Below are 21,126 nucleotides of genomic sequence, written 5' to 3'. Positions count from 1 at the left end.
TATGAGACTGCTATAAGAGGGAGATGGACCGAACCCTAGAGGTATGCTCTGAGAACCCGACATCTATACTCTACTTCTCTGGTTATTCTTATTAGGTGTGTTGCCCTAAACTCGTAGTTTGTATTTTGTAAAAACAAATGTCTATTTAATAAAGTTTTATTCAATCAATCTGTTGTTGAATCATAGCTTTGCATTGTCCAAAATCCAATAAACTAAACATCCAAGGTTATTTTTGATGTAATCGGGACAGTAGATAGTTGATATACGGGGTATATATTTGATATACCCCTGATATATGAATGGATAATGTCCCGTGAATAACCTAAAGGGTCTATAGTATATGGATAAGGCTGGGTACCTTATCCTGGCAACACTATGGATACAACCCACTCTGTAAAGGTTACATACGACTCGATCCAGGTCGTTCGTGTGGAGATATGCGAGTGGGGGTATCCTATACAATGAGTTTGTATAAGACCGGACCACGAAATAGGCAATCTTTAGATGTAACACCGTTAACTAATAGGTTGCTATTTCTTAGGATGACCAGACAACTCATTCTCAATCCTGAGTGAGTTATGGACTCCTGCCCGTGAGGGCTCGTCCTTTCATCTGTATGGGTGAGAGTGGCCCAAGTCACTGACTCAACATTCCTACCAGTTTGGGGACGAGACCGAGTTGGGAGTTGGGAACATAACTTTACAAGATGGAATTCACTCCTCCCCGACTTCAGGGGAGTAGATGAGTGTTCCCTTAAATGCAGACTCCGGGACTTGAACAACGGGCCTCACCCTCTCATTGGCCGAGAGGGACTTCCGGTTATTGGTTGGACCATAACTGGGTTGTTCATTAGAAGAGCAGTGGTGTTTAAGGAGTAAGATGTAACTCAGGGGTAAAACGGTAATTTGATCCAACTTGAGTTACGAACGCTCGTGAAGGATTGACTCGTCATTAATGGTCGTATATCCATGGACACGAAAACATTCTGCAGTGAGAAGAGTGCAACTGCGGGTCTTTAGTGGAATGACCCGTAGTTAACGAATCTTGATTAACTCGGTCAATGAGTTTGACCAATTAATCTTGCATCGTTGGAGCTTCTAATCTGTAGGTCCATTAGGTCCCCTTGCTAGCTCATAACGGGTACAACGGGGATCAAGGTTTTGGAAGAATTTGAATTGTTCAAATTACTTAAGGGATTATATGTATATTGATACATTATAATATATAGTTAATTATAAATTAAAACTATATATTATGAGAGAAATTATTTGAATGATATTCAAATAAAATTAATATGAATAAGATTCATATTAAAACTATAGGTTAAAAATAATGTGCATAAGATGTACATTAGAACTATAGGTTATACAAGAGAAATGTTATAGAATATGATTCTATTTTTGTGATAAATAATTAAATGTTAATTATTTATTTGATTTATATATATATATTAATTATTAATTGTATTAATAATTAATAATTATTTATTAATTAATATGATTAATTAATAAATTAATTTTATATTTTAATTATTATATATATATTAATTATTTATATAAATATATATATATATATTATTAATATTAATAATATTAAACTCCACTGCAATTTTGCAGGGGAGTGGGAGATTAGTGTGATGTGGGGAGTTACCCCACGTCACTACTTTTGTTTTTTGCAGTTCTGCAAAAATACAGAATAGAACAGAAGAAAAAAACTCATTTGATTTTCTCTCAAAGATAAAGCTCTTTCTCTCAATTCTTCCTCTTGTTCCAAAGGATTACTCCCACCAGCACAATCCCGAGACCCAAGAGGATAGCGAGGAAGACATAGTGGTGGTGTTCGAGGGAAACTCGTTGAAGAAACGTTCTTCAAAGGCAAAGTTTCCTCTGTATTTTCCTTCTTTCAATTTCGGTTTTGTATCCCGAAAATCAGCAACGAAGATCCGCTTTCGCTCCGGGATTCACATCCCTTCAATTCTGACTTGGGCATTGGAGCCCGCGTGACAGAAGTCACACCGGTTTAGATTTTGGTTTGTTCGATTTTGCAGGTGTTTGATTCTTGATCATCAAGTTTGCTACATATTGGAGATAAGAACCGGAATTGTCAAAGTTCACACATCAACAATTGGCGCCGTCTGTGGGGACGACATAGTCCAAGCAATTAGCCGAGGTGAAACCCAGATCTGCTGAGACGAAACCCAGATCTGAAAACAAGATTGGCCGAGGCGAAGCCCAGATCTGCCGAGGTGACACCCAGATCTGAGGAAGGTGGAATGAAGCATGTCGACGTAAACCCAGGTGAGGGCTGGCAACATTTCGAAAAGAAGAGTCAGGCCGAAGCTGCTGACCATTCGGAAAAAGCAAGCCCGAGCCTTGGTCATCAACTAAGTTTGACCACCCCCAGTAGGGGAGAGCCAGCTGAGGAGGTGGAATGTATCCCCCTGACGTCCGAGGATCGACGAGTCAACATCGGAACCAGGATGGGGGATGAAGAAAGAAAGAGCCTTATAAACTTCCTAAGGAACAATGCCGACATGTTCACATGGTCGCATGACGACATGTCAGGAATCGATCGAAGAGTCATGGTACAGACAACGTCGACGAAAGCTGTAAATCAGTGAATCAGAAACGTCGTGCATTCAACCAAGAAAGGAACAAAATTGTGGCTGAACAGGTAGATGAGCTTCATTCAAGAAGTGCATTATCCCTAGTGGATATCCAACGTAGTACTGGTAAGGAACCCAAATGGCAAATAGAGAATGTGCATCGACTTCACAGACCTAAATAAGGCCTGCCCAAAGGACTCTTTTCCTTTGCCTCGAATAGATCAGATGGTTGACACTACTGCTGGACATGAAAGACTAAGTTTTATGGATGCCTACTCTAGATATAATCAAATCAAGATGCACCTACCAGATTAGGAGAAGACATTTTTCGTCACAAGCCGAGGTTTATATTGCTACATGGTAATGTCGTTTGGGTTGAAGAATGCAGGCGCGACCTACCAGAGAATGGTAAATCGAATGTTTGCAGCCTTAATCGGCAAAAATATGGAGGTCTACGTGGATGATATGTTGGTGAATAGTCGAAAAGATAAACGGCACGAGGAAGATTTGGCAGAAGCGTTTGAGGTTTTAAGAAAGTACAAAATGAAGTTGAATCCTACAAAGTGCACGTGTGGAGTAACCTCAGATAAATTCCTGGGATTCTTAGTGCACCAAAGGGGAATCGAAGTCAATCCAGATAAGATCAAAGCTGTTTTAAAAATGGATCCACCTAGAAATCTAAAGCAACTACAAGGACTTAACGGAAGGATAGCAGCACTCAACAGATTTGTTAGTCGCTCAACTGACAAATGTCTGCCATTCTTCAAAATCCTGAAGAAGAAAGGGCAATTTGAATGGACAGAAGAGTGTAAGACTGCCTTTAAAGAGCTAAAACGATACTGGGGGTAGCCTCACTCCTCTAAAAACCAATCGCCAATGATGAGCTCTACTTATACTTAACTATATCCAACACCGCAGTGAGTTCTGCATTGATAAAAGAAGAATATGGGCGGCAATCTCCAATCTATTACACAAGTAAAGCAATGGTAGATGCAGAGCTCAAATACCCACAAGTGGAGAAATTGGCATTGGCATTGGTCACTTCGGCTCAGAGACTACGCCCATATTTCCAAGCCCACAGAATAACGGTCTTCACCAATTTTCCCCTACGACAGATTTTGCAAAGGCCAGACACTTCAGGGCGACTGGTGAAGTGGGCCGTGGAACTCAGCGAGTACGACATCCACTATAAGCCAAGAACTGCAATCAAAGGGCAAGCTGTAACAGATTTTATAGCAGAACTAACACCGGCAGAACCTCAAGTATGTAGCATCGGCCCACAGCTAGTTGAGGAAGAGCAACCCTGGACGCTCTATGTAGATGGATCCTCAAATTTTAGAGCATGCGAAGCAGGACTTCTACTAGTCTCTCCAGATAAAGAAAGATTTGAATACGCACTGTGGTTTAGTTTTCATGCATCCAACAACGAAGCTGAATATGAAGCTTTGCTAGTAGGATTAAAGGTGGCAAGATACATCGAGATCAGGAATATACTGATACTCAATGATTCGCAATTGATTGTGAGTCAGGTGAAAGAAGAGTTTCAGGCTAGAGAACCACAAATCGCAAAATACCTTTCTCGGGTAAAAGACAAGCTCAGTCAGTTCTCAAAATTTGAGATTTGACAAATCCCTTGTACCCAAAACGTCAACGCAGACGCATTAGCTTGACTAGCTGCAGCTTATGAAACCGACTTGGGAAGAACTGTGCCGGTCGAAATTTTGCCAGAGCCGAGCATAGAAGCTCAGGAAACAATGGATATCGACGAACAAAGGCAACCAGAAGAAAACTGGATGAGCCCTTTGATCAAGTATTTAAAGGTTGGGATCCTGCCAAATGAAAGGATAGGAGGCCAACATCTACAACGACGAGCAGCAAGATATATGCTTAAAGATGAAAGTCTCTACAAAAGAGGCTACTTGTTGCCACTCTTAAAATGCTTAACACCCGATGAAGCTTACTATGTCATGAGAGAAATACATGAGGGTATTTGTGGGAACCATTCCAGAGCGCGATCCCTAATCCACAAAATAGTTCGACAAGGATATTATTGGACGACCATGCTAAATGCACGACGCAATTCACCAGAAAATGTGATAAATGCCAGCGGTTCGCAACAATACCTAGGCAACCACCGGAGCTTTTAACAAGCATAATGAGTCATTGGCCGTTTGCCCAATGGGGAATAGACCTTATAGGACCACCCCGGCTAGAAAAGGGTCAGACCAAATTTGCAGTGGTGGCAGTCGACTATTTCACTTAGTAGGCCGAAGCCAAAGCCCTAGCTACAATTACTGAGAAAAAGATCACCAACTTTATCTGGAAAAATATAATTTGCCGCTTTGGAATACCCTGCACCATTATCAGTGATAATGGGAAGCAGTTTGACAATGCTGCCTTTAGAGAATTTTATAAGGAGCTGGGCATTATGCACATCTGTTCTTTGCCAGCGCACCCACAAGTTAATGGACAGGTTGAGGCGGTCAACAAAATCATCAAAAGAACTCTAAAAACCAGATTAGATAAACTCAAAGGATTATGGGTAGAAGAATTACCCAATGCATTATGGGCCTACAGAACAACACCCTGTACGTCGACAGGAGAGACACTATTCTCACTATCATTTGGTTCCGAGGTAGTAGTGCCGGTGGAAATTGGTCTCTCTTCCCCAAGGGTGGAGCAGTTCAGTCTACTTGACAACAATGAATCCTTGCAGCTCAACCTCAACCTGTTAGAGGAACATCGAGAAACAACACGACTACGAACGGCTGAGTACAAGAATCGGATAGCTCGATACTACAATTCGAAGGTTAAGAAACACGACTTTAAAGAAGGTGATCTAGTTTTAAGAAAGACCATGCCAAATTCCAAAGATTTAACTAGTGGGGCATTCAGACCAACATGGGAAGGCCCATACAAAGTCACTAAAGTAGTTCGAACAGGCACCTATGCCCTGGAAGACCAACACGGGAAAGCCTTACCACACCTATGGAATGCTCAGCACCTCAAAAGATACTACCACTAGTTCGACACATTTATTTTACGCTTTGAGCCCCCTTTTATCTTAGTTATTTTATTGTAACTAATTCTCCGACAAGACGATTTTCTTACTAATAGTCCTCGACATTTGGCATAAGTACTTGAGTTTTTATGTTCGTTCTGAAATAAATTTCTTAAGCAGGAGGCATTGTGTGTAAATATCTACGACCAGTCAAGAAACTCAAGATTGGGACAGACTAGAAGCAAGCCAAACACGCAAAAGGCCCATAACGGCTCAGCATGGTCAAAACTAAAGCAGGGAAGTACTGGATAAATATATATATATATATAAGCGCCAAGCGAGTTGAAATCCGACAATACCGATACTAGCCCTGCTAAAGTTAGATCTCAGAGCCAAAGGAGGCTCGGAAGACTTGATTGTGACCAACAAAAATTGGAAAAACTTCCAATTCATGAAATAATATCGACAAACTCAAGGTACAAACCAATATCAATAACCAAGCATTGTAAATCCAAAACTGTATACAAAAGCCTTTGGTAAACGCTTTGTGGATTAGAAGTCTTGGCATAATTAACCAATATGAATTATGTTATGAAATGATATCGTGGTAGCAACAAGCGACAGATACCTTTAAAACAAAAACTTGACACAGTCATTCGTCTTCTGTTTTGAGGGTGGGGGCAACAGGGAACAAAACGGTCCAAACGAGGCAAGAGGTCGGACCGTTAAAGAAGAAATGTGCCCAAGATCATTAACCTCAGCAGACCCAGCACCCCGACACGGATCTAGCGCCTCGATGCCGAGCAGTTCTTGGCCCCCGACCGAGAACTATAACGGCCCATCCGACCGTTTTGCAGTACTCCCGTTTTGCAATTACGACCGTTTTGCAGTTACGCTTGTAACGGGTCTGAAGATTGAGATTCGATTAGAATTCCTATGAGACTGCTATAAGAGGGAGATGGACCGAACCCTAAAGGTATGCTCTGAGAACCCGACATCTATACTCTACTTCTCCAATTATTCTGAGTTAGGCATCGGAGCCCGTGTGACAGAAGTCACACTGGTTTAGATTTTGATTTGTTCGGTTTTGCAGGTGTTTGATTCCTGATCATCAAGTTTGTTGCGTATTGGAGATAAGAACCGGAATTCTCGAAGTCCATGCATCAACAGAAGGAGAGGGAAACTACGCCATTATCCATTCTTTGATCTATTAAGAGTATAAAATTACATATAAAGTTAAAAGTTTAATTTTTAAGGTTTTCTTACTATTTTACCACTTCCCCTCCTCAAATTTTCAAAATTAAAATATTATATATATGGAAAGTTATAATGTAAAGTTTTATTTCTCCCCTGAAAATTCCTAATTCTGCCCCTATAGTTTACTATAGCAGTAGCACAGAAAATATATCCGCTATTATATGTTTTTTTTTTCATTAGTAAATAACAAAGGGCTTGAGATACCTAGCTTAGCTATGTTTTATCCCAACGTTAAGAAGAAAATAAAATAAAATAAAAACAAAACAAAACAAAAATAAAAATAAAAGTGGGGCCCACGAGTGCATGGCCATGTTCGGACCATCATTCGACATCATGGTCATACTCATGCCACATAATATGACCGTTTGAGCATCATGAAGTTTCCGTATTATTAACTGATTAATCGGAACTTTCCAAATTAACTTTTTGTGTAAATATCCTAATTTTAGTTTTTATTCATTTTGGTCCCGAATTTTAATTTAGGAGAAAATACTTCCTCATTTTCACTGAATATTTGACAACTAAGAGAGAAAAATGAAAAAATATAAACTTTTTTTAAATAATAATGAATTGTCAAATATTTAGAGATGAGATTCCTCTTTTATCACTATTTATGAGGCAAGTATTTTCTTTTAATTTACGTACTTTTAAAAAGGGATCATTTTTATTTCTATTTGGATTGTAATTTTAATATAACACTTCACTCGTTAAATTTCTTGAAATGTTGTCATAAGTTTGTATTAAACTCTTCTGTTGTGTATAAAATTTTGGTTAAAATTTTGTAAATAAAGATTAAATTAGTAACTTTTTAAAATTACAGAGATCAAATTCAACCATGACTAAAATGAATCGAAATCAAAATTTCGTAACAAAAATAGCATTCAAGAGATAAGGTCGTGAATATTATATTTACAAAAACTCGAAAGTAATCAAATTATTAAAATCAAAGAACCATCCTGATTATAAATAATTGGTGAAACATATGGAGAGTTAATAACATATAAATATAAGTAGTTATTTTATTCTTCTCTAACATTCCGTTCTGTTTCCGTATGGGCAATCTTATAATTAATATATTTGTACTTTTTACATTACACATGAGGCCCTGACAAAGAACAATAAAATAAATAATGATAAACTGAAAGTTTAATTAGATTTTTCTTGTATTTTAAATGAATAAAACAACCCATAGTGTTAATTTTGACCCAAAATAAATTATATGATCTTGGTAACTTCTCTTATTCACTCAACAAATGGCTATGTGTTGGGGGGAAATAAAAACAAAATAAAACATAGCTTTATCTGTTAGTTTGTGGAGCCACTTTTATGAAATTTATTGTTGGCAAAACAAAATCCTAAATGAAAAGGGCAAAATTGGTATAAATGAATTGAAAGTTATATTAGAGTTATTTCTCTGAATTTTTAGAGTTATTATTGTTGCTACAATTAACATAGGTATATTAGGTCTCCCAAAATGAACTTTATATAAAAGTTATATTGCATCTTCATCTGTCTGGGTAACCAAAACCAGACATAATTGGGCCAAGTGGTTGGGAGACACGTGGGGAATTCACAAGTCGAAAAAGTTGCTTTAAAATATTTTATTTTTTCTGTCTTTTTCTAAAAATTCCATAAATTTATTTAATAAAAGTTAGTCTACTTTTAAGAAACCGATTTTTTTTTCTTACTTACTTTTCCTAAATGGTACTATTTCTCTTTGTATAAAATTTTTCCCTTGCAATTTCATTAAATAAATTTAGTTTGTCCACTCTTATTTATCCAATTAGGTGTCACGCATCACTTATTAGTTTAATAATTAATAGATAATCATCAACACAATATTAAATAATCAGAACTTAATTACAATAAAAATCATAGGTTCGAGAACTCAATTGAAGTTTATGAATTAAATTAACACCGGTGTATCAAAATTCCTGAACTAAATATACTTGTTTCTATATTCTTTTTTTTCCTCTAACTTTTGATATAGAGCCTTTAGTCTTTTATCTTTTCAGTTCTCAAATCTCTCTCTTAACGTCTCGTTTTACACACAACTTTTCAATTAATCTCTCTACACATAAAGTCATAAAGTTTGCCAAAATATTGGTGTTTATTATTAGAGAGATTATTTTTATTTCCACCGGAAAGAAAAAACAAAAAAAAATAAAATAAAAAAGGAATTTGTGAAACGGACTAATTTTTGTTACTCTCTCTCTCACTCTTCCGCGGGAGAAAACGGTCCTTTCCAATCTCTTTCTCGGCCCCTCTCCAAAAATTTCCCAAAAACAACAAAAAAAGAAACATATTTTACGAAAATGCCACTGCCGTAGTAGTAGCCCAATCACCAAAAAATGACCGTTATAAAATTTCTTCCCTTTATTTATTTATAAATACACACAATTTACAATTTACAACATTCTCATGTTCCTCACTCTCTCTCTCTCTCTCTCTCAAATGGCATCCTTCATCAGATTCTTGTTGTTGTTGTTGTTGATTTCCATCTCCGCCGCCGAGCGCCGCCGGCACAAGTGGGTCGGACCCAGCGGCCACAGCGTGATAGAAGTTGACGTGAATGGCTCCGGCGAATTCCTGTCGGTTCAGGCCGCCGTGGATGCAGTCCCCGATTACAACACCGTCAACACCCTCATCAGAATCAGCCCTGGATATTACGTGTAATTAAATTACTCTTTTATCCCTCTCGTCTAATTATTCATTTTCATTATATATATCATTACCACCATCGCCATGCATCATTTTTTTCTTTTGCTTTACGAATAAATCACCTTCTTCTTTTTTCTCTCTAATGGGAAACTTTACCCAAACGCCTTCCAAAAAATAAAAATCTCAATTGGGCATCTTAATTGTTTTTTAACATATCAGGCTTGTGTTTGACGTAATTATTTTGCTATTTTTGCTTCTACATTTATGCTGCGTTCATTTGGCTACTGCTCTCTTTTTTTTTTTTTTCCTTCTTCTTCGTGCAATCTTGAGTTATCAATTTTTTAAAGAGCGCCTAAATTTTATCCTAAAAATTCGTTCCATCAGAAAGTTGGTGGAGCCAAAACGAACATAGAGTAGTATGTGAAATTACTGGTAAACTAAAAAAATCAAGGGGATAGATTTGAGTAAATTTAAGGGAAAAGTGGGTTTACATATTGGTTTGGAATATGATTTTGTAGAGAGAAGGTGGTGGTGCCGGCGACGAAGCCGTACATAACGTTCCAAGGAGGGGGAAGGGAGGTGACGGTGATAGAATGGCACGACCGCGCAGGTGACCGTGGTCCCAGCGGCCAGCAGCTGCGTACTTACAGAACCGCTTCGGTCACAGTTTTCGCCAATTACTTCTCTGCCCGAAACATCACCTTCAAGGTACCACTTCATTTCCTCCACGTCAACTCCCTCCAATCCACCTCTAACATTCTTCCTAAATTATTTTTTGTTTTTTCCTACCTTTTCTAAAAAAGAAAAAATAATTCAATAATATGAGGAGATGGAGCTATTCCAATAAAAGTAAATTACATGCTCCTGATCTTTTACCTCGAGTTAATATATTCAAAATTCTCAATTTATACTTTTATTATTAGAAAAAAAAATCGCCATCAAGAGAGGGGAGAGTCGTCGGCAGGATTTGAACCTACAACAATCAGGTTTTTGAGACTCACGTTCTACCAAACTGAACTAAGAGCACTTTCTTATTAAAGTAGATCCGACTACAAATAAAAGGATTCTTTTTTACCCATGTGAAAGAGCTTGAACAATGAAAGATTTTGCATGTCTAATTTGAATCGATCTCAATGGATACCTCGTTACTGCCTCGAGGAGAAGTAATAGGTAGGAATGACAGATTGTGACAGCTTTTATAGGATACGTACTACCTTGGGATCAGATAAGCTTCTGGAGAGCAACAATGATTACAAACTTAGCTAGCGAATTCAATCAAAAAGCAATTGATTTGGATATATTAGACAAATGATTAACTCCGTCTGTAAACTTTTTACATGTAAGTTCAAAAGATTCTGAAAATTGGTATGAAATTTGTTAAAAATGCAATTGAGCTCCGACTTGAAGAAGCGAGCCCAACACAGAGAAAACCATTGCGCGCTAGCCTAACTAGCTAGCGTTTTTCAGTTGGTTGTTCTCGCGCCAGTCGCGTAGGACGATCGGACTAGGCCGAACAAAATATCTCAACGTAAACTTTATTTTTTAGAGATCAGATATTCAATCTCCTAAATCTCCAATTGTTGTCTATAAAAAGGTTTTTACACGATTATATAGATAATTTTGTGACTTGTTGTCACTGCCAATTTTATAAATTTTTTTAAAGGCAAAAAGAAGCCAAAGGCCTAGGACAAAAAGTCCATTTTTTAGTGAGGAAAAAAAGACAACAACTTAAAAAAAAGAGAGATGATATTTAGAAGCAGAAAATGAAAAAACATTGAGAACCCCACAAACAAAAAACAAGCTCAGAATATGAAAAGCTTTTGTCGTGTTGTCTGCTAGCCTTATATAGTTGTTGTTCACGTGACGGCAGAATACGGCACCGGCGCCGATGCCCGGAATGCAAGGGTGGCAAGCGGCGGCGTTCCGGATTTCCGGCGACAAGGCCTACTTTTCCGGCTGCGGTTTCTACGGAGCTCAAGATACCCTATGCGACGACGCCGGCCGCCACTACTTCAAAGAATGCTACATCCAAGGATCCATAGACTTCATTTTCGGAAACGGCCGTTCCATGTACAAGGTAATCCTAATCCCTTAATCATTCTTTTTAAATTGGAGATTAAATCCAAGACGGCGGCGTTTGGCGTTGTAGGATTGCGAGCTGCACTCCATAGCCACCCGGTTCGGTTCCATAGCGGCCCAAGATAGAAACTCGCCGGACGAGAAGACCGGGTTCGCTTTTGTTCGGTGCAAGGTGACCGGTTCTGGGCCTGTGTACGTGGGGCGAGCCATGGGCCAGTACTCTAGAATCGTGTACGCGTATACTTACTTTGATGACGTGGTGGCCCACGGTGGATGGGATGACTGGGACCACGTCAGCAACAAAAACAAGTAAAAATCCTGGTCATTTGCATACAAAATATATATATATATGTATTATTTATTTTTTTTGTTGTTTTATGAGATTAAGATATGAATTGTGAGTGGTGCAGGACAGTATTTTTTGGAGTATACAACTGCTGGGGCCCAGGAGCGAGTAAAGTGAAGGGAGTATCATGGGCCAGGGAGTTGGAGTTTGAGGAGGCCCATCCTTTTCTTGTGAAGAGCTTTGTCAATGGCAGGCACTGGATTGCACCTTCTGATGCTTAGTTCTTCATCTTCTACTTCTGCAACACTGAAACACAATACATATTTATTACATTTATTCACCTTCTACTCCCAAAGTCATTCTTTTGTAATACCGCCACGTGTAATTTAATTTTTTGTTTACTGTTTCCAGTCGACCATTGGTCTAAATCTCTAACTCTTATAAATACGCCTAAAGCATTTTTTTATTCCAACCGCCAACCTTTTAGTCGAATAAGAAAAGCAATTTGTTTAAACATAAAACTACAACGAAATTGTCAATAAAAAAATAGGGAAGGAGAGAGAAATAAAAAAAATAAAAAGCGAGAAGGGGAGTAGAGAACAGATTTCAATTTTTGTTTTTAAATGTCACAATAATAATGATGATGATATATAATTTTCTTTCAAACATCAACGTTTAAAATGACTTTTAGTTGTTTTTTCCTTCCAAAGTATCATTGTTGACTAAATTTCGTCAAAACGAACATAGTTCAATAGTAATTGACATATATCTCTAATGTTGTGAAATCAATCCTTCCACCCCTACATATTGTACTAAAAAACCACACATTGTACCATACAATTAGTTATAGATCCCCTCAAGAGAGCATCACAAGGGGAGACAGCATTTATTGAAGAAATAACCATCACTCTCTTGAGATAATCAATAAAAAACTCTCATTCAATTTCATCTCCATTTCATTTTTGCAAAATCTCAACTGACAAACAGCTTATCAGCTCAACTGCCTGTTAAAAACAAACAGACAAACTTGCAGTACGTGCAGCAAATGAGAGACAGACTGAAGTTTACAATATGAATATGAAACTCCTGATACCAAAACGCCTTTCCAAATAACATAGAGCATCACAATACATGTAGAGCATCAAAGCACCTAATCCCGGCAACCCCATTCCTATAGAGGAAAATGAATAATATGTCAGATTGAACGTGTGCTGCGATGAACAACGCTACATGACAACAGTATGATGCCAATATTATCAACCCCGAGCATGGTCTAGCATATAAGTAGCACCACATTACCATAATTTTCCTCCTGCTCCGTTGTCGTGTAATAACAACCTATAACTTTGGACAACAACCAGGATGCGATGGGACATCAAGCTCATGTTTGCCTAACCAGTGATGAGGTGGTTAACCATAAGGGCCAGCCTAAAATGGCGCTTTCGTGTTTTGAGAGGTATGCATCGTTTAAACTGCCAAATTTATGATTTGATGTTAATTCAAGTTCAAAAAATGACAGACTTGTAAATTCCCAATGGTGCATCTTTAGAAGGACAAAAGATAAAGAAACTTACTACTCAACATCTGGTGTATCCAGGGTTTCATTCCATTCCTCCCCATGTTCCACTGCAGGGACAGCACCAGCTACAGCTGCTAAATCTTGTACACCATCAACCTGAGAGAAAATAGTTCGAATAAATTGTTCCAAGATCAGAGAAGGCAACAAATCTTCTGAAACGATTAACCTTTTTTCTATAATTATATTGCTCCACGTTCCCACTAATTTTATTCTCTGATTCTAAGCCTTAGCATCCTGAAACAACAATTAGAATTCACCCAATATGCTCCCATTGGAAAATGGCTGCAAACAAATAGAAAATAACAATCACTCTGCCCATTATCTACCACAAGAGCGTACATTAACTCTTGTACAGAGATATCTAAAGAGAATAAAACTTGCCTGTTGAGGATACGAGGCATAACCCGAATATGCACCATAAGCATATAAAGATGGATCTTGTACGACTCCATATCCATAAGCATCATAACCTCCTCCATAGCCATAGTAAGCACTCCACTGGTTCGGATCAACTTGCTGACCCCAAGTAGTCAATTCCTAAAAGTTCATCGCCATTTCATAAAGTCTATTCAATACAGTAAACTCTGGTTAACTATGAAGAGCATTACACAGGTAATTTGAGAGCTTAATATCAGAAAGATAAACGTGCAATTACCAATTCTACCAAGGAGTACAACACATGGAAATTTAAAATCCTTTTCTTCTTTTTTACTTTTTTGGAAAAAAAAATCCATTTCGCCACTGTAGAATATTCGATGTTATAGATTAGGTAAATGTCATAAGGAATAATTTTGTAAATGTTTTTGTCTGGCACGGTTTCTTAGATTGCGTCTACTATAGTTTTCTGGGGACATACCTTGTCCTTAGACCATTTCTATAGAGTCCTATTTTCATACTAGGCACTAGGGTATCCTGGGTCCGTGCTAGGGATTGTAGGGCCATGATGGAGGATGTGCTTTTATAACCCCATTTTTGTTACAGGGGTTGCTTTTTATGGTAGACTGACTTTCTAGCTATGTTATAGGGTATTTGGCTGGAAAGAAATCATAGATTGTTTAGGGGTGGACCGGTGGAGAAATCTGTGGACTATGTTTGGGACATCGTTAGATTTAACACTTCTTTATCGGGCTCGGTTTCTAAACCCTTTTGTAATTATTCTCTAGGCCTTATTCTTTTGGATTGGAGTCCTTTTCTATTGGGGACCTCCTCTTTCAGGGCTTTTTTTTTTATGCCCTTTTGTAGGCTTTTTTGTAGCTCTGGTATCTTTTTTCATTATTCTCAATGAAATTTTTTTTTCTCATAAAAAAAAAAAAAAAATCTAATTTTCACAAAACAATGCCAAAAAAAATGAAAAAGAACATTATTTACTATGATGACCAATAATAAGCCTTTCTTTTCCCTAATGATGAAATCCCAACTTCACAGGCTATATAAAAAACAATATCGCTAAAGTTTACTACACAAACTCATTATACAATCAAGGTTTCATAAAGTCTAACCGAGGCATTTAATTATAAACAACATGATTACACATCACATCCACAAATGGAAAATGTTCTTTTCAGTAAATCAAGTAAAATATTTGTTCTGGACTGCAATAGAAGGTCAATTACCTGCTTGGCAGCTGGATTTCTACCCCAAGAAGTACGAACCACTTGTTGACCGATGATCTTTCCTTGCATCTTTTGAATAGCTTCTTCAGCCGATGTCCTGCACAGACACGATCAGGAGAACATATTTAATCCAAGTCCAATTGTTCATAATGAACTAAAAAGTAGAAAAAATATCTTTGATAAATGTAAATACACAAGATTTTCCATTCTCCCACAAGATTTTTTTTCTCACACTTCCTTTCCATCTTATTCACAGCAATAAAATTAACCTACATGCTAAAACATACCTCGTCCCAAACTGAACAAAACCACAGCCTTTCCCTGCAGGAATTTTCACATAAACAATCTCCCCAAACTGCAGAAAAGTTTGCTTCAACTCCTCCTCTGTAATATTAGGATCCAAGTTACCAACAAAGATCTGCATAAAGAACAATGTAGTGAGAGATAAGCATAGCAACCAGAAAGAGTAATGCTATCACTTACAGTTGTGTTATTCGAATCGTAATCTGCCGGAAGCGTGGGAACTGGTGTAGTATAGGCTGGAACTGGGTACATTGCTGGGACAAGAGGCACACAATAAGTACGAGTTTAAACATAGTAAATAACAGTCTCCTCATAAGATTTTACTATACCCTTTTTTTTAGATAAGAGACTTCTGTATGTTAAACATCAAAGCAAAAGGAGACAACCTAAGGGGTGTGGTAGAGGGAACCCGTCCTTAAGGGGTGTGGTAGAGGGAACCCTACCCAAGGACTAAATCAGCGCTTTCAGTTGCTCATAACCAGGGAAAGGTTGTAATGATAGTAGCAATAAATCCTATTTCATTCATAATTGGACAGATACCATCTCCCATCAAGGCTTGTGGAAAATATTTTTTACATTGAATAACTTTTTTAATCCATATAATATATAATTAAATGAAGAAAAGAAAAGGCAATACTGCATATTCATTACCTTTACCTAAAGTATTATATTGCTGCTGAACACCAATGGTCTTTTTGGGTGTTGCTGCACTAATACGCATAGGTCTAGTTGAGCAATAGACACCATTCATTTCTGTCATAGCCCGATTCCTTTCATTTTCATCAGCAAATTTAACAAACCCATATCCCTTTGAACGCCCTGTGTTTGGATCAGTCACAACTTTAGCGCCCCTGACAGATGGATATTGAGCTCTAAAGGTCTCTTGCAACAGATAATCTGTAACATCAGGAGCCAAATCCCCAACAAAAATTGAGTGTTCAGGGCCAGCATCAGGACGCCTTTCTCCAATTCCAAAAGAGGCCCAATTCAACCTGAAAGTTTGCTCAGTTCCAGGCATCTGAGTCCCATTGTAAGTCTGCAAAATTCTCTCTGCTGCTGCATGAGATACAAACTCCACAAACCCATAGCCCTCAGGCTGGCCAGTGATCTTATTGCGAATAATTTTAATTGATACTACCTGTAGAAAAAAATAGCATAGTCAACAAAAAAAAAAAAAAAACAGAACAATCTCTCTTTCTAAATGCGTCTTAAGAGTTATTAGCTCTTACTAAAATACAATAACACAAATAACAACTACCAGACACCAGGAATATATTTGAATGGGCCGTTATAATATAACAATTACTCGACAATAACCACAATTATACATTGGCGTTTCCACTACCACGGCTCTCAAGCATTGAACTCATCCCTATTCAGTGGTATGAAAGGCCATATGAGAGGCCCTCCCTATTATCCAGCTTTCGTAGCATAGAGCAAATACAAACACATTTATAAAATCCACTTCCGAAACCCCGAAGAAATTTCAGAACCGGATAATAAATATTTTGCACTACATCAGCGAAAAGTAGAAAACCTCTAAAATCCACTTACGCAACTCTCGGTAACAGATAAAAAAATGCTATCAGCTTGAAAAACTGACGAATTCAAATGGGTATATTTTTAGAACATTATCCTGTAACCCAAAGTGCATTCAAATTTAAGAAATTCCAATTGCCAACAACGAGAAGGGGAAAAGAAACGAACGAACGAACCTCGCCAGTGTGAGCGAAGCAAGAACTGAGATAAGATTCATCGACCCAGTACTGCAAATCCCCTATCCAAAGTGTACGAACTTCCTCGACCGTAGTTGGTTGATGGTGCGCTGGTTGGCCTGCCAGAGTCGTCATCTTATCTATTGACGCATTGTCTTCTATTTTCGTTCAACCTGCTTCGGGTAATTGTCTCGCCGACGTTCTCGTAAACTTTGTGAGATTGTTCCTCAACTGTGTATGATGCTCCGACTTCCCCGTCTCTACAAATTAATCAGCGATTCCAGAGATTTTGGCGCAAAACTTCGGTGATAACTGAAGGCTTCGTAAATTACAATAGAAGAACAAAGAAAAAAAAAAACGAAGTGGAGATTTGAAGAAACCTTCAAATTCTGCGGGGTCTTGGGACTTGCCACTGCTAGGGTTTCCTTCGTCGCGGACCTTCGATGGGGCTCCAAAGTCCGGATTGTAGCATTTCTTTTTTTATTTTTTCTTCTGAGTTTTTTACTTTTATTTTTATTTTTTGACAGACTTTCTTAGTTTCTTCTGAGTTTTAATCCAGGAATTGTATACTTTTCTTATAAGTTTAATTATAAATTTAATCCGTAAATTTAATACTATTTCATTATTTGAACGTTAAAAAAATTACTGGCATTCTTTCCTAGTAAAAAATTACTGATGGATTTAACTGTAAAAAGATTAAAAAATTAAAAAGATGGTGAGAAAAATACTCGATACAGTAGTGATTAAGACATCTTGCAGGATCAAAATAGTATTGTCACGTCAAGAATAGAGGAGGGTCGGAAGGACCAGATTTTTCCTGAAGACTTGGGATAATGGTCGACCTTTGTACTTAGTCATAGAACCACACTAGTAAACTTCTATTTGGCGGAAGGTTTTATCTATCTCCAACCTTGTCAATTGACATGCTGATCGCCTTTAGCAACAAACTATGTGACAACCAAAATTGTTGGTCGAATACCTTGTCAGACATTTTACCTATGACTTCACTCCAGCATGAGATATTGAATTCTAGTTCAATCTTAATACTAAGGTCGAACTTATATTGACTGAAGCATCCAAGTTTTTGTTTCTCTTGTGCAGGTCTTCACTTGTCAAACGACACTCAAGTTCGTTTCCAATCGTCTTACTTTGACTAGTTTCTGCCTAGACCAAAAATCAACATAAACAAGGTATGATGTTCAATATCCACATCCTCATATTTATTGTATTAAAAAAAGTAGTGGAACTAATTTGCCAAATGTGGAAATTTTGAATTAGCATATTGAACTAATAGGCAAAATTTTTAGTTTTATTCAAGAGGAGAAAGATAACATTTTTAATACTCTTGCCGTCACTATTCCTATATTTCACACTATAATTAAATTTTATTCGATAAATAATCTCTAAACATTTTTAGACTTTACATCCTTCTTAAATATTCATAATATTTTACTAACATAGTAAATAAATGAGAGAAATATGAGAGAATTGTAATACAACAAGTACTATGGTAAGTCAACTAAAAAATAAGGAAATGCAACCTTTAACTAAACTAATGAATTAACGTAATACATGTTTGGACATGCAAGCTTTAACATCATACTGTTTTAATATGTCTCATTGATAAACAATTCGTCACATTTTATTTTTTTTGTACACTTTACTCATATTAAATTATCTATTAAATTTTCATCTAGTACAATAATAAACCAGATAAATTATAATTCAACAAATTTAATCAGTTGGGACTCTTTTCTCATAGTGTGGAATAAAGGACTTATTTCCGATGAATACTTATATGGTAGGAGAAATGATGAATTTAGTTGGTATAATATAGAAAGTGGGAGAGTGGAGTGAGGGCGTAAAAGAGGGTAAAAGGAAACGACGTCGTGGCGTGTGGGGTTGATTTGTTGAAAAGAAGTAGACCGTATGAGAAAGGAGACACGATGAGAACAAATATTATTAAGGCCTTTTATTTCATTTTTATTCAAAATAAAACATTTAAAGATATTGTACAAACAATAATTCTACTGATGTTATAATATTTTAGATTGATTAAATATTTAGTTGATAAACAGTACTAGTTTATAAATATATTATTATACATGAACAAATTTTTAAATTGAGATTTAATTTCTAAATATACTACCAACCACTGATAACATAAAATGTAACACTGATAACCTAAAATGTAACTCTTATTTTTTTTTGAATTATTTGTTATTAGATCTCTGTTTAAAGATCACCAACTAAAAGAGGCAAACTTAAAATTAATGAGATAATATCTTGGGAGAGGGCTATTTTGAAATCTTTACACTTTTAGATATTTGCAGTTAGGATTTTATTTTAATACCGTTTCTACCCTTATTTATTGTTTTTTATTTTATTATAATTTTTAAATTTTAAAGATTTGAATCCTTAATTTGTAATTATATTCATTTAATTCTCGTGGGCTCCATTCAAAATTTCAACCTTAATTCCACAAATCTCTCCCTCAAAAAAGATTTTTTTCTCTCACCAATTAACAACTTCCAATTTTGTTAAATGAATTAAATGCTGCCGATTCTCTTTCCTCATTTGGTGTAGATTTTCTCCAGCCACCGTGCAAAGCCGATTTTCTTCACCGCTGTCTTCGTTTCCAAGGTGCAAAGACGTCTGCTGCCAGACCTTCATTTTCCATCTTCAGGGCTTTTATGAACAAGGTATTTATTTCTTTTGCACGTTTCTAACGCCGTTCATTCCCGTCGCCGTTCATTCCCGTCGATATCTTTGCAAGTTTCCAACGTCGTTCATTGTACACTAAATCAACGAGGTATTGATTTCTTCTTCCCCAAACACGTCCAAACCTTCAATTTCCGTCGTTGAAGTCTTTGGACGTTTCCGACGTCGTGCAGCGTGTTCCTCGTCTCATGTCCCCTTCTGTTTATACCATGGGTAATTAATAGTCTTCCGTTGAGATTGGTATATATGGGGATATATTTTATGTATGTGTACAGAAAATGGAAGTTCTAAACGTCTCACAGTGTTAGTATTCCTGATTATATTTGTATATATAGGTATATATTGTATATGTGTATACATATATCTTATAGTTCTGTAGAAGTGGTCCTCCAAAATTGAAATTTTAAACGTCTCATGAATGAAGGATTTGGAGATATTTTGGGAGGTTATGATTTCAATTTTGAGAATTTAGGGTTTTGTTTTTAATGTTTTGGTGTTTTAATTTGTTTTGGAAAGTATCATTAACCTAAAATTATGGGATCTAAATTATAACTTTCCAATTAATCAATTTTGCATATTAAAATGAATTTAAAATTAATTTGTAAATACAAGAGGCTATTTAAGTAATTTATATGATGGGTACCCTCTTAAATAGGGTTGATACATGACAAATGTGTAAATTCTATACTATCCATCCTTTTATCCTTTTATGTAATTAGGATCTTTAAATAGCCCATCAATGTACTAATCCCAAAATTACTAGCTTTCTAGCCTCTAGATCTACTAAACTTCTTGACATTTTCGATGACCAAATCACCATAATTTGTGTATTATCGAAAGAACAATACTTAAGTGTTTACTGGTCAGATCAGCCCAACGAATAAATTTTTTACAGCTTTTTAATTTCTTTACGCATCTTTTTTCTGCATTTCTCTCTCCTACTTGTAACAAAATTTTATGGTAACCAACAAATAAAAGTCATAGTAATGATCAGAAATTTATAGTAAGTAAATTGCAATTCAACTACTGAAAAGAGGAGTTAGTCAACAGCGCTACTATGACCAATTCAACCTGACAATTGACATAAATATGTGGCATGGATGTGACTAGGACGACAATAGTCCTTATAACATTCAACTATTAAATATTCTTCTACAGGACGTCGATATTACTATTGACATGTCTATGTTTAAATGAATCGATATCAATACATTTTTATTATTGTAAAAAAAATTGAAAAATATAAAAACATATAAATAAAATGCCGCTAATATATACATAATATTATTTATTTTTAACTTATTTA

The 21,126-nt window shown here is 36.6% G+C and overlaps 3 protein-coding genes across 8 annotated transcripts; 2 read left to right on the top strand and 1 right to left on the bottom strand.

Annotated features, from left to right (window-relative positions):
* Nucleotides 1-3,588: 3,588 nt before the first annotated feature.
* On the top strand, nucleotides 3,589-5,630 carry LOC148210979 (uncharacterized). Its single transcript, XM_088125262.1, has 2 exons — nucleotides 3,589-4,188; nucleotides 4,872-5,630. Exons 1-2 carry the CDS (start codon nucleotides 3,589-3,591, stop codon nucleotides 5,628-5,630), a joined length of 1,359 nt encoding a protein of 452 aa, XP_087981388.1.
* A 3,638-nt stretch (nucleotides 5,631-9,268) lies between these two features.
* Nucleotides 9,269-12,299, top strand: PME5 (Pectin lyase-like superfamily protein). The gene is made up of 5 exons (XM_022299090.2): nucleotides 9,269-9,535; nucleotides 10,043-10,232; nucleotides 11,395-11,601; nucleotides 11,674-11,912; nucleotides 12,014-12,299. Exons 1-5 carry the CDS (start codon nucleotides 9,285-9,287, stop codon nucleotides 12,168-12,170), a joined length of 1,044 nt encoding a protein of 347 aa, XP_022154782.2. The 5' UTR covers nucleotides 9,269-9,284; the 3' UTR covers nucleotides 12,171-12,299.
* A 508-nt stretch (nucleotides 12,300-12,807) lies between these two features.
* On the bottom strand, nucleotides 12,808-17,639 carry LOC111021961 (RNA-binding (RRM/RBD/RNP motifs) family protein). 6 transcript variants are annotated; one of them, XR_015791695.1, is made up of 9 exons: nucleotides 17,100-17,565; nucleotides 16,036-16,522; nucleotides 15,565-15,638; nucleotides 15,369-15,499; nucleotides 15,082-15,178; nucleotides 13,850-14,005; nucleotides 13,464-13,564; nucleotides 13,189-13,361; nucleotides 12,808-13,060 (listed from the first exon to the last, which is right to left on the bottom strand). XR_015791695.1 is itself a non-coding variant. In XM_022299100.2 (9 exons), exons 2-9 carry the CDS (start codon nucleotides 17,232-17,234, stop codon nucleotides 13,271-13,273), a joined length of 1,272 nt encoding a protein of 423 aa, XP_022154792.1. In that variant the 5' UTR covers nucleotides 17,235-17,359; nucleotides 17,480-17,639; the 3' UTR covers nucleotides 12,808-13,270. The 6 variants fall into 6 exon arrangements, 5 of the variants coding, with proteins under 5 accessions (XP_022154792.1, XP_022154793.1, XP_087981803.1 ...); XM_022299100.2 differs by having other exon boundaries at nucleotides 12,808-13,361; nucleotides 17,100-17,359; nucleotides 17,480-17,639; XM_022299101.2 differs by having other exon boundaries at nucleotides 12,808-13,361; nucleotides 17,100-17,411; nucleotides 17,480-17,585.
* Between the last annotated feature and the right edge of the window lie 3,487 nt (nucleotides 17,640-21,126).

The sequence above is a fragment of the Momordica charantia genome (genome assembly GCF_013281855.1).
Source record: "Momordica charantia cultivar OHB3-1 chromosome 6 unlocalized genomic scaffold, Mcharantia_2.0 BLBB01000006.1, whole genome shotgun sequence".
Taxonomy (NCBI): Eukaryota; Viridiplantae; Streptophyta; class Magnoliopsida; order Cucurbitales; family Cucurbitaceae; genus Momordica; species Momordica charantia.
The sequence above is the reverse complement of the archived record's forward strand: the minus strand, read 5'-3'. Positions and strand labels throughout refer to the sequence as shown.

What these genes read in the sequence shown, in the direction of transcription:
- LOC148210979 (XM_088125262.1), top strand. Translation starts at nt 3,589, where the DNA reads ATGGTAGATGCAGAGCTCAAATACCCACAAGTGGAGAAATTGGCATTG. An exon ending in TCGCAAAATACCTTTCTCGG is followed by an intron (nt 4,189 to 4,871) that starts GTAAAAGACAAG and finishes TTCACTTAGTAG; the next exon opens with GCCGAAGCCAAAGCCCTAGC.
- PME5 (XM_022299090.2), top strand. Translation starts at nt 9,285, where the DNA reads ATGTTCCTCACTCTCTCTCTCTCTCTCTCTCAAATGGCATCCTTCATC. An exon ending in ATCAGCCCTGGATATTACGT is followed by an intron (nt 9,536 to 10,042) that starts GTAATTAAATTA and finishes ATGATTTTGTAG; the next exon opens with AGAGAAGGTGGTGGTGCCGG. An exon ending in ACGGCCGTTCCATGTACAAG is followed by an intron (nt 11,602 to 11,673) that starts GTAATCCTAATC and finishes TTGGCGTTGTAG; the next exon opens with GATTGCGAGCTGCACTCCAT.
- LOC111021961 (XM_022299100.2), bottom strand. Translation starts at nt 17,234, where the DNA reads ATGACGACTCTGGCAGGCCAACCAGCGCACCATCAACCAACTACGGTC. An exon ending in GCTTCGCTCACACTGGCGAG is followed by an intron (nt 16,523 to 17,099) that starts GTTCGTTCGTTC and finishes TTTTTTCTACAG; the next exon opens with GTAGTATCAATTAAAATTAT. An exon ending in ATGCCTCGTATCCTCAACAG is followed by an intron (nt 13,565 to 13,849) that starts GCAAGTTTTATT and finishes ATTTTCTCTCAG; the next exon opens with GTTGATGGTGTACAAGATTT.